Source organism: Gracilinanus agilis, chromosome 1 (genome assembly GCF_016433145.1).
Source record: "Gracilinanus agilis isolate LMUSP501 chromosome 1, AgileGrace, whole genome shotgun sequence".
In the NCBI taxonomy this organism is placed as follows: Eukaryota; Metazoa; Chordata; class Mammalia; order Didelphimorphia; family Didelphidae; genus Gracilinanus; species Gracilinanus agilis.
Genome location: NC_058130.1, coordinates 475,322,307 through 475,335,035, shown reverse-complemented (window position 1 = coordinate 475,335,035; position 12,729 = coordinate 475,322,307). Strand labels below are relative to the sequence as shown.

Genomic DNA, 12,729 nt, shown 5'->3' with positions numbered 1-12,729 from the left:
CTAGTAGCCCAGTGTGAGCATTTCCTCCCACAGCTGTCTGGGGTAATGCAGGGACCTCACAGGCAGCTTGGAGCTGCAGTTTGGGCATGTGATCTCTAAAAGGTTCACCAACACTGCACTAGAGAATCTTCTGAACCATATTGAGGGCCACAGACTTTACTGAAGGACTAGGCTCCTTTTCAGTACTCTTTTAGAGCTGCATTTAGCTAAAATGAGCACAACAGTTTGTCATTTAGATATCAGGCCATTCCAATACTAAGCCCATACTTTGATTTAGACCTTATTTTCATATTTACCTAATGTTTATTTAACTAAATAAAGGCAAAATGTAATGGACCATCTGCAGGGAGAGTCTGAGTTTTGTTTTTTGTTCTTTTATCTCAAGGTTTCTACTTCCAGCTCAGATAGCATAAGGTTTCCATTTTATGCCACTGGCCTGTAATTCAAATTGCCCCTTTCTCTTTCTGCCCCCAATGTGTCTCTAAAATCAACCACCATTCATAGAGAAAGCATTTATGAAAAGCTCTTGTGTTCAGTTGCTAGAAGAATGCAAAGTCATTCATTTTCTGACTCTTAGCTTGGTTCTCACCTAATATACAGGCTAATCAGTTATATGTCCTTCATCCTTTTTCATGAGGCATTTGGGATTCTCTCTGACAACCCCCCCCCAACCACCACCCTCCTTTTCCTTCCCTTTTCTCCCTAGCCTCACCCCTCAATCATGGAATCTGTATTTTTTGGTGTAATGTTCAGTAGGAGGGGGTGAGAGGAAGAGTCATGATGAGGACAAAATAGCAAAAAGCATTACTAATTCAGCACAAGGAACCCTCAGTCCTTCATTCAACACAATGTGGCTGAAGAGGATATCCTGTCAAACCAATGATAACGAGGGAAATAAAGTCACTTCCTCACCAGCTGCTTTATTCAGGTATAAAAAGGAAGTCTTTACTTCCTCATGTTGCTCTGCCCACCACCCACTCAGAGCAGCACCAAAGCTGCTTCTCCCTTTTTTTCACAAGTTAATTTGATACAACTTGGATCAGGGTTTATGGAACTTTTGTTTCTATTGCACGAACAGTGCACTACTGTTTTCCTAGTCATTGCATGTTATGCTTTCTTATGGATCATAAAAACTGTATGTCAGTAGTTGCATGCCTGTATTTATAACTGTGGGAATAGTAAGAGGGAGGAAATGTCTTCTTTGGCCTCTGCTCAAAGGATATCAAATAAACAGGGCAAACTAGAAATACAAGGAGGTAGATTTAATCTCATAGGTACCACAAAGGATAGATTTTACTACTAGAATATGGTTTTAGAAAGGCATACCTTAGGCAAAAGGAATAGACTAGATAAAAGAGGGATAGAATCTCATTAGATCCTGAGAAAATATGCTTGGGCAAGGACATACAAAAAGTAGCAGGTGGGGATTGAAAGGGGTGGAAAAGATTTGGATTAAGGATCGATAAAGGGGAAAACAGTTGGAATGTCATCATAGGGGTATACTACAGACCACCTAGTCAGAAGGAAGAATTAGATAAGAGAAATTCTGGAAACAGATCACAGATCTTGAATGGAAGGATGTTATTGTTCTGATGGGAGATAGTTTCAAGAACTCTTTCTGTCTCTGTCTGTCTGACTGTTTTTCTGTCTCTGTCTCTGTCTCTGGATCTCTCTCTGCTGAAAAAGATCAGCTGAGAAATTCTGATTTGCCTTAATGATGATTTCATCCTTTAAAAGGTAGAGGAAGTGACAAAAGGAACTACTATTCTGGACCTGATTCTGACTGATAAAGAGGAACTGGGTACTGAAGTAGAAATGATGAAAACTTTGGGAGTTAAATGGTCATTGACTCATGACAGAGATGTTCAACATAGACTACAGTAAAGTTGGCCATAATCTGGTGTGTGTTCAAAATTTTGGGAAAGCAGATTTTAAGAAGAATAGAATTGGTAGTATCTAGTAGCCTAATATTCTTCAGGGGAGACTGACCCAAGAGGAAGGAGGTCTCAAGAAGTCTCTCCCTATTCTGATCCATTCTCTGCTCAGATCTGACCATGTCACTTCCTTCCCCCTATTCAATACACTCTAGTGACTCTCTATTACCTCTAGGATGAAATATAAAATCCTCTGATGTTCAAAGGACTTCATAACCTTTATAGTCTGCTACCACCATCTTTCAACCCTTTTTTTATTTTATAGCCCCCCCCCATACCCTGTGATCTAGCAAGATTGGCCTCATCGATATTCCTTTTACAAGACAGGGCATTTTCACTAGTTGTCTCTCAAGCCTGGAACATTCTCTCTCCTTATTTCCTCTTCTGAGCTTCCCTGGTTTAATTGACTTCCTTCAAGTCCTGTTAAATCCTACATTCTACAGGAAACCATTCCCAATCCTCCTTTAATTCTAATGTCTTTCCTCTAATGATCATCTCCAACTTACCTTGTCTATAGTTTGTTTGTATATAAGAGTTTGCAAGTTGCCTCCCCTGTTTGACTCTGAGCTCCCTGAAAGCAGGGATTATCTCTTTCCTTGTACCCCTAGTGCTTAGCAGAGTGCCTGAGAAAACATTAGTGTTTAATAAATGTTTATTGACTGTCTGACAAAAGTAGAAATTGTTCTTTTTTGAGGAGGGAAAGGGGGAGCTATTTAATGAAATCAATATGACTATACAGGGAACTCATCGATCAACTCAGAATCTAATTTTTAAAATGAAAACCAGGATAAATAACTGTAAGAACTCTTCAAGAGAATAGTATGGCCCTTTAAGATTAGTACCAGAAGCCATAAACCTCAGAATGTGCTAATTGCTAAGAATAACAAAAAAAGTTTGTTTCTAATTCCATTAGAGGCAAGATGGGAATCAAATTAGGGATAAGAGCCCTATTGTGAGTACATATGATGATAACGTTGTCATTAACAGTGAAAAGGCCTCTGTTTTCTCATCTAAGGAAAATTATCTTTCACCTGGGGAAAATGGAGTAAAATTGTTGTGAATGAAAAATGAATGAGTAAGAACACAAATATGTGAGAAGGTAAATAATCTATGCCTACCCTCAGTGAGTTCAGTCTCCCAGTCCAGACTAACACTGCCCTAGGCTCTTGAAGGAATTGACAGGTGTGCTTGCCAAGCTGTCACTGCTGATGTTTAAAAATCTTAGGAAATAGGTGATGTCCCAGAATGGGGAGAGCAAACATCCTGATTTTCAACAAGGGAACAAGGGTGGATTCTGCAAAACTACCAACCAATGAATTTAACTTCTATTCTTGGCAAAATTCTAGAACAGTTAGTATAAGGGGACATCTTGTGAGCACTTAGAAAGGGAAATTGTGACCACTAAAAGCCAGCATGACTTAATCAAGAACAGTCATGCCAAGCAAACTTCATTTCCCTTTTTTATTGGGTTATTAAACTGGCAGATCAGGGAGCCACTATAGACAAAGGATATCTAGTTTTCCTCCTACCATTTAACAAAATCTCTCATGTTATCCTTGTGGACAAAATGGAAAGATAGAAGACTAGATGAGGATATGTACAGTTAAATGAATTAGGAACTGATTGGATGGCCAGATCTGAGCATAGTTATTAAAGGGTATGTCATTCTGAAAGAAGATGTACAATAAAATGCCTCAGAGATCTCTTGCTGGCCTGGTGCCATTTAGCATTTGCATCAGTAATTTAGGAGACAAGCTTGTCCAATTTTCAAATGGTACAAAGCTAGGAAGGATACCTAGTGTTGGATAACAAAGACAGGATTCAAGAAGGTCTTGACAGACCTGAACAATGAGCTGAATCATAAGTTCTGGGCTCAGAACCTGACCCTGCTACTTAACTACCAGAGTGACTTTAGGCAATTCATCTAAACTCCCTGGGTCTTATCTATAAAAGGAGAAGGTGGAACTATGGGGCTTCTGAAATTTTTCCAGTTCTAATTCTGTGATCCTATGATAATAATAAAAGATAAAAATTTAAAGAGATAAGTGAGAACTATTACATTTAGGTTTAACAAATAACTTCATAAATACAGAATTGGACAGATATGGTGGTAGAGGCCATGGGAAAAAGATACAGGAATTTTATCTGACTCTGGGCACAATATGAGTCAACAGGGGAGCATAGCAGCCAAAATGTTCATGCTCTTCTCTATCATATCCAGTGGAAGCAAAGTGTCCAAAATAATGGAAAAGCAATAATTCTTTGTACTCTGTTCATGTCAGATCTCATCTAATGTGTCCTGTTCAGTTCTGGGCTCATTTTATGAAGAACATCTACAAGTTTGAGTTTGTCTAGAAGAGGACATCTGGAATGGAGACAAATAGAGCCCATCGCTGTTTGGGGATTGTTAGAAAGAACTGAACATCTTCTTGACAGAGAAGTGATAGACTAGAAACATTTTCAAACATTTTGAGTACAGAATTATGTTCTGCTTGATGATGCCTATTTGTTACAAGGGTTTTATTTTTCCTTTATTTTTTTCCTAATAGAGGGTGGAAAGCATAGGAAGGAGAAAAATTAATATCTAATAATTGAATATAATTTTAATTTTAAAAGAAATAACTAGATATGTTTAGCCTAGAAAGAAGACTTGGAAAGGATAGGCCAGTTCTCCTTCTTCAAGTATTTGGGAAGTTGACCCATGGTAGAAGACTTATACTACTCAGCCCCTGAGGTACAAAATAAGGAACACTAGGCTTAAGGGGTAGAGGGAGGAGATTAGATATGATGAGAGAAAAACCTTCCTAATAGAACTGTTCAAAAGTAGAATGGGCTGCCTCAGGAGAGAATGAGTTTCCCTTCACTGAAGTACTGTAGACACATGTTGAATGACTGCTCATCAATGATATTGTAAAGAAGATTCCGAATTAGGTACAGAATGGACTAACTGGCTTCTGAAGTCCCTTCTAGCTATGACATTCTGTGATTTTCTTTCTGCACAGTGGTTGGCACATATTGTAATGTAATATTCGTTTGTTCATTCATCCCTTCATTTTCTCCAACAATGTAGGCACAAAGTAATCTTGTTTAGAACTTAGGACTTTCCAGCAACTGTTATAGTGCTACTTTGATGAGCATTCAGAAAAGAATCCCCCAAAGGAAGAAAGACTTTGCTCTTCAGTCATTTTTTCAGTCACATCCAACTCTTTGTGACTCTATTTGGAGTTTTCTTGGCAGAGATACTGGAGTGGTTTGCTATTTTCTTCTCCAGCTCATTTGACAGATGAAGAACTGAGGCAAACAGGCTTGTGACTTTCCTGGGGTCATACAGCTAGTAGGTATCTGAGGCCAGATTTGAATGCAGGTCTTCCTGACTCCAGATCCAGAGCTCTAACCATTGCCCCACCTACCTGCTTTAAGGAAGACCTTACTTGTGAAATTAGCAACAGGTCCACCCATTTATTGGGGCCATAGCCATCCAGACTTGCTTCTTTAGTTAAAACGGAGATTATGATATCACCTACCTCACAGAGTTGTTAGGAGGATGAAATGAAATCATATTTGTAAATCCTGGCACATAATAGACACTTAATAAATACTTATTCCCTTCCCCTTAAAAGGAAAATAATGATATTCCACCTACATAGAAGGAGTGGGAGGCAGCTCTAGTCCAGATGAGCTCTTTAAAGTACTTCCATGTTAAAGTTCTAGATCTAAACTTTTTCTGTCCTTTACCATAATATTAGCTAGCATTTATATAATGCTTTAAGGTTTGCAAATCACTTTACAATTATTCAATCATTTTAACCTCATAACCCTGAGAGGTAAGTGTTATTATAATATCCATTTTACAGATGAGGAAACTGAGGTAGTGTTTAAGTGACTTGCCTGGGGTCACACAATCAGTAATTGTCTTAGGTCATATCTGAATAGAGATCTTCCTAACTCCAGGCTTAGAGCTCTAACTATCCACTCCACTTCTATTCCCATTAATCCAGAATTCCATGTGAAGCATACCAAAAGGTAATGGAATCATTGAATTTATTTAATGCCTTTTACCTAAGAGTTACTTTTTAATATAGCTGGATTTCTTTCGGCTCCATTAAAATATGCTGTAAGGCTTTGATTTTGAAAGGGCCTAAATTTTTTTTTAAAAAACCAAATAATTTTTAAAAGCTAACATTTCAATATGGCTTTATGATTTTCAGAAGAGACAAAACTTAATAAGGATAAGTAAAACAACTCCACACTAGAGTTTCAGTATAATATAAGGCTCACTGGCAAATTTATCACTGGAGATAGGAGTGGATGTGTATTGGTGGGATGCAGGCGCAGGTGTACCAGTGGATTGTGAAATTTTCAGTATGAACATTTATACCTTGGAAATGTAGAGGGCTGATTTATTGTTTTGTTGATTGTCTAGATTTAAGAAAATAATAGAGAAAATGTTAATAATGCTGGTTAAACTCTCAGGCACGCTCATGGGAGGGCAGGTTGTTTAATATTTACCAGCACATCTCTGGGTATGGGTTCCAGGCTTAGCAAAATCTCAATACCAGCTTCCCATGCCCAGCTTTGTCTTACACAAGTCCTCTGATTCTGTGGTCAAAGGTACCTATTCACTACAATCGGAGAAGGGGAGAAGACCTTATTATACCCCCTTGCCTTGGTGCTGAGTGTGCATTTTTAATTATAAACTGATAATTGTTTATAAATGTTATTGTTTATAAATCAATTATAAATTGATAATTATTAACATGAGGTTCTCAGAATATTTTTTTAATATAACCTTCTCCTCTGAATTATTTTTCAAAACATAAGAGTGGGGAATATTGGGATATCTGGATTGACCAGAGAAAGCTCTCCTTGATTAGGAATAATGATGTTGGTCTAGGGGTTCTTCAACCTGGGGCCTAAGATCTTGATTAACTTTTGGTAGCTAAATTTGAATATAGTTGGTTTCCTTTGTAATTCTATGTATTTAGAAACTTTTTTCCCCATAGGCTTCACCAGACTGCTTAACAGGTCCATGAAACAAAAAGAAAATTTTAATTCGTGCTTTAGGTAGAACTGTTCCATTGTCAAGGGTTTATGGAAGAAGATGGTATCAATGATAAATCTCAGCCATATTGAAGCAGTCTCTCTGATTCCTTAATGATACCTTGCCCACCATTAGGTGTAGGAAAATCTCGTCTCACAATCAGGAAGAGGTACAAGTTCTAACATGAAAAACATGACAAAGTGGTAGGATTTTGTCAGAATCTCACAAACTATTCAGTGTCTCCGCTCTTCCGTTTGCTTTTAATACATGAAAAAGGGAACTTTTTATTTTAAACAGGTTTGAAATTTAAACAGTTAATGACAGGCTGTTCAAACAAACTTTAGATATAGACCTAATCAGGATGTTTGAAAAAGAAAACATAGAAATCATTATGAACGTGGATGTATTCTTAGAACATTCAAATCAAAACTTGCTTCTACAGTCTAATAAGAAGTCACTGAACCTAAGCCTGGCTTACTGAAATATTGGAATCATGGTATATTATGGACCTTACAGATAATTTAGTCCAGTCTCTTCATCTTGGAAGAAGCAAAAATCCATGTCCAGAGAGATCATAGCACTATTCTACAGATTCCTTAGGATGCCTCAGTATTTTAAGCTGAGCATTTTATATTGGCCTTTCTCATCTTCAGCCAAAAACAAGTGGCTTAAACATTTTATAAATGTGATATAGTTGTCAGATACTAACAATCTTTATGACAGCAAAAATCCCCCTAGAACAGGGGTCAGCAACCTTTTTGGCCGTGAGAGCCATAAACGCCACATTTTTAAAAATGTAATTTCATGAGAGCCGTACAGTGCTCACAGTGAGCGCTCCTGTAACAGCGCCTGAAAAAAATTGACTTCATGGCTCCTGCAGAAAGAGCCATATCTGGCCCTCAAAAGAGCCAGATATGGCTCGAGAGCCATACGTTGCCGACCCCCGCCCTAGATAATGTGATTTATTTCTGTAATAAATTAGCTTTAATAGAATAGAATTCCTGGAAGAAAAAAAATTGGTGTTAGCATTTCTGGGGTAAAAGCTCAAGGAGTGAGCTGTAGGGACAAGCTTTCAATAATCTGATTTTAGCATTTCATCAATGTGAATCATTCATTCTTATGTGCTATCTCAGATAAATAGATATACCTTTATCTCATTCAGTACCAATGTGTATATTTTATCAATAATATATTAGAAGCAACATTACTATTTAGAATGTGATTAGGGTCAGACTGTAATTTATGGATGTGTATGTTGTAGGGTGGGGTAGGGAGGAGGAGGTTGGGGGAAGTACCTAGGCAGAACCCCAGGGACAGAGATGGGGTGGAGAAGTGCAGGTGGAACTCCCATAGCCCATGACACAGTGTACCCTTCCAAACCACGAAGTGATGACATTGGTGGGGCTTCCCTCAGATTATCCCCACCCTTACCCTTATCCCCTTCCAAGTGCAAAGAAGGTCTAGATGATGACTATGTCTAATAGAGGCAAATTTCATTGCAACAAATAATATCGTTGCTTTTCTGTTTCTCTCACATTTAAACATTTAAATAAAACAGTATTATTTGGGTTGTTCTAGGTGACATAAGATCATAGAATCATAGATTTAAAATTTAAATATACCTTCGAGGACATCTGGTTCAACATTTTACAAAGAAGAAAACTATGTATTGGAGAGGAGAAATGATATGAGGTCATGATTCAAACCCAATTCTGAGTCCAAAGCCAGCAGATTTTCCTCTATGCAATTATGCCTCTACCCCAAGTGACTTTCAACCCTGAGATTCAGTGATTTTCAAGCTCTAGCCACATACCTGCTTTATTCCTTTCCTTTTTTAAGCCCTTACCTCCCTCCTGTCTTAGTACTGATTCTAAGACAGAAGAGCTGCAAGGGCTAGGCAATCAGAGTTAAGTGACTTGCCCAGGGTCACACAGCTAGGAAATGCCTAAGGGGAGACCTGAGTCCTATCTGTCCACTATGCTACTTAGTTGGTCCTACCCACTTCATTTCAATCAATATTCAATACAACACAGCAACCCCATGACCACAAGAAAACCTGGACTCTTCCAGGGTTCCTCCCATAGGCTCCTTCTCATATCAATGTTGGGAAAGCTACAGCTATCTTAAACTAGAAGACGTTTCTCTGGAGTCCTGAGGCTCTCCCTTCTCACAGGTATTCTCTCCATTCATATCCCGGCCAAATCTGTCTTGTGTGGGAGGCAGCAAGATATAGTAGGAAGAATGTTAGAGTAGTAATACCTCAGTTGCAGACCTGGCTCTCCCACCTTGGGTGAGGCTTAAAACTTCTCTGAACATCTGTGTCCTTATCAGTAAAATGGAGATGATAATATCTTCCCTGCCAGCCTCACAAGGCTGTCATGAGGCTCACATGAGGTAATGTTTGGCGAAAGCTCACTGAAAACTGTCAAGCCGGACACAAGGAGAAAGAAGGGATAATTTGCCCTTTCAAAAATTCAGGTAACGTTGCTAGATGAAACTGAAACAGCCCACAGAGCCATTCCAAACTGTTAGCCTAGAAGAGAGTATCTCTAAGCACACACTTCTCTTAGCCTTATCTTCCTAACAGTCAACGTTAGAAAAGGGCAGTGTGAAAAGAGTAAAGAGAAAGGCTTTGCTCCCTCTTGTGGCAAAAATGCAATTTCACGTAATTGGAAGGCAGAAGCAACCCATTGTTTGTGGGCAATTAGCCCAATCAGGTTAGAGTCTCATCAAGATTGGGCCCATCAGGACTGCTTGTCACTCATCTCTTGGTTCATTTAGCTTGACTTTGTATTATGGCTGCAAACCGGTCTTTGCTGGCTGACTAGGTAAAAGAGTGTAGACGAGTCAACTGAATCCGTCCCCACTGTTCATAGCATAATTTGATGCAGGCAAGAAACTTACAAATGGGATCTGGGCACTCCAAGGCGCCTTAAAGGTCAGCAGAGGACCTGTCCAGCGTGGTGAATTTGAGTCAATTGCCTAATCCCTCTAGCCCTCCCTAAGGATCAGGCCGTTCTTATACCCAAAGGACATCTACTAACAATGTAGCTCAAAACCTTCATCAAGGACCCTCCAGGCTTGCTGGAAACCATTACAGTTTCTACAAGTAACTAGAAAGAGAAGAGATTAAACTGGCTCAAGATCTTAGCGTCAAGTTAGTGCTAATAAGGACTGAATTTAGGAGAGGAAACCTAGTTCCCGCTAAAGTCCATTCCTGGAATGCTACATTTCCCATGATTTTCACCAGAAAGTATCATATAATGATATCTCAAAGAACAGCTTGTTACTTTCATCTGTCAGAAAATGTTCACTTTTCATGTAAAGTCTCTTGTCCCCTCTCTTATTTTCCTTTACATTCCTGAAGAAATGAACATAGAAGTGCTACTATTCCAAGTGAAAAGTATTGGATGTCCTTTGCTTATAGACAGAAGAAACTTAAAAAACAAAACAAAACAAACAAAAAAAAACCCAACTTCTGACTCGATTCTGAGATGACTTAAGAAGATAACTCATATTCTTCTACAAAGTTCTTTGTCATAGCAATGCTCATTCCATTGAACAGATGAGTAAACTGAAGTTCAGGGAAGCCAAATGCACATAATTTGACCAGTCACAGAACATACTGACTGCTAAAACCGAGGTCTGAAAGAACTGAAAGGTAGAGACTTTTCTTTTCTTTCTTTCCTTTTTTTTCAGCTCCTCATGTGTTTTCATTCCAGCAGCCACAACAGTGTTGGGTGCCTTGTAAACTTCCCCACAAGTTCTGTGCAAAAAGCTATCATGTCAATTCTTACACAAACCAAAATGCAATTGCTCACAGTCTTTCCCAGGGAAAGTTTTGTCTTATATTACAGAAACCACTTTTCCCATCCATGAACCCCTCGAGGTTACTCTGTAGGTACTACTTTCAAGCAGTTCTAACTGGAATCTTCAGTTTCACATAGCCTTGGATGCTCTTCTGTTGAATTCAGTTCCTTTGGGTACAATGGGCCCTAAATCATTTACCCTAAATCACTTACACTGATTGGTATAAAAGAAATGGCCCTTATCTGATTGGTCTTTAGAACTAGGGGTATTTAGGCTGGGAAAAAATATCTAAGGGAAAAGTTTCATATGTAAGACAGATTAGACTTGTTCTATTTGGCACCAGAGGAAAGTAGTAAGAGCCTTGGGTGTGGGTTGAAAAAAATGCAAATGATGATGTGAGGAAAAACTTCCTAACAATTAGAGCTATCCCCAAACTTATTGACTCCTTTGGAAAGCAAAGTCCCTCCCTCGTTTTCTGATATCATTCTATTTTTCATTTTCTGTGGCACAATAATATTCCATAAGAACCATATACCATAACTCGTACAGCTACTCCCCAATTGATGGACATCCCCTCAGTTTCCAATTCTTTGCTACCACAAAAAGAGATCCTATAAATATTTTTGTACATATGTGTACTTTTCCCTTTTCTTTGATTTTTTTTTTGGCAGGGATACAGATCTAGTCATGGTATTACTGGGTCAAAGTATATGTGCATTTACTAAATTGCTCTCTAGAATGATTATATTAGTTCACAGCTTCACCAACAGTGTATTAATGTCCCAATTTTCCCACATCATCTCCAACATTTACTATTTTCCTTTTTGGCCAATTTTAGCCAAAAAACATCTCAGTTGTTTTAATTTGCCTTTCACTAATCACTAAAGACTGTGGATCATTTTGATTTCTTCATCTAGGAACTGTCTGTTCGTATCCTTTGACCATTTATCAACCCCACCCCCTAACCCAATATTTTCAAGCAAAGACTAGATGAACATTCCTCGGGAACTCTTGGACAGCTGCCGATACATGTCTGCGAGATCCTTTCCCACTTTAAGATTCTATGATTCTTCAAATTACCATGATATATTTCTTACTGAAATTCTGTTTTTCTTTTTCCCATCCAGGATGCCTTTGTGGAATTGTATGGCAACAGCATGAGGCCTTTGTTTGATTTCTCCTGGCTGTCTCTGAAGACTCTTCTCAGCCTGGCTCTGGTGGGAGCTTGTGTCACTCTTGGTGCCTACCTGGGACACAAATGAATCAGCATCCATGCAGTGGATTGATATGCAAAAGGCTCACTAAACTGTAGAAATAGTATGCATTTTTTTCAATGATAGGTGATCAAATTTGGGCATGATCTCTCTTTAAAAAAGAAAAAATATTGGAGAACAAAACTTCTGGGCAAAATATTAAATCAGCTATTTACTGCCAAAGGGAAATATCATTTATTTTTACATTATTAAAAAAATTTATTTATTTAAGACATTTACATTTAACCTCCTGTCTTCAGAAACTCTGCCGCTTACAGCCAAGTACCACTTACCATGGCTCCTACCCAGAATCTCCTGTGCCTATAAACACTGATTTGTTTTAGAGGGAGTTGGCTGGACTGACTCAATCTCTGAGAACAAACAAACTGACAAAGGCCCTTACTGTTGGGGAAGCGCTTTTTTAGGCTGCTTGAGGTGGGGAGGTAGGGTGCATTTTATATGCATTTCTATGCCCTGGGCACGATGCATCTTATTGGAGAGACAACCCTGAATGGAAGTAGAATTATTTCTTGCTGGGAAAACAGAAACTTTGCGTATATGATTTGCATGGTGCATACACACCATCAGAGGGGGAAGAAAAGGAAACTTTTGGGCAGACTTATGGTCCAGGAAGATTCTTCACATTTCCTCCACCTCCCCAGGACAGCTATGGGAAATATAATCATAAACC

General features: G+C 38.7%; 1 protein-coding gene across 1 annotated transcript in view; it reads left to right on the top strand.

Moving 5' to 3' along the window:
• Window positions 1–12,328, top strand: part of BCL2 (BCL2 apoptosis regulator) — a 229,704-nt gene extending 217,376 nt beyond the window's left edge. Inside the window, exon 2 of the mRNA XM_044665762.1 lies at window positions 11,913–12,328. Coding sequence (XP_044521697.1) covers window positions 11,913–12,047 — 135 coding nt within the window. The 3' untranslated portion in view covers window positions 12,048–12,328. The remainder of the gene's footprint in view (window positions 1–11,912) is intronic.
• Window positions 12,329–12,729: the final 401 nt, after the last annotated feature.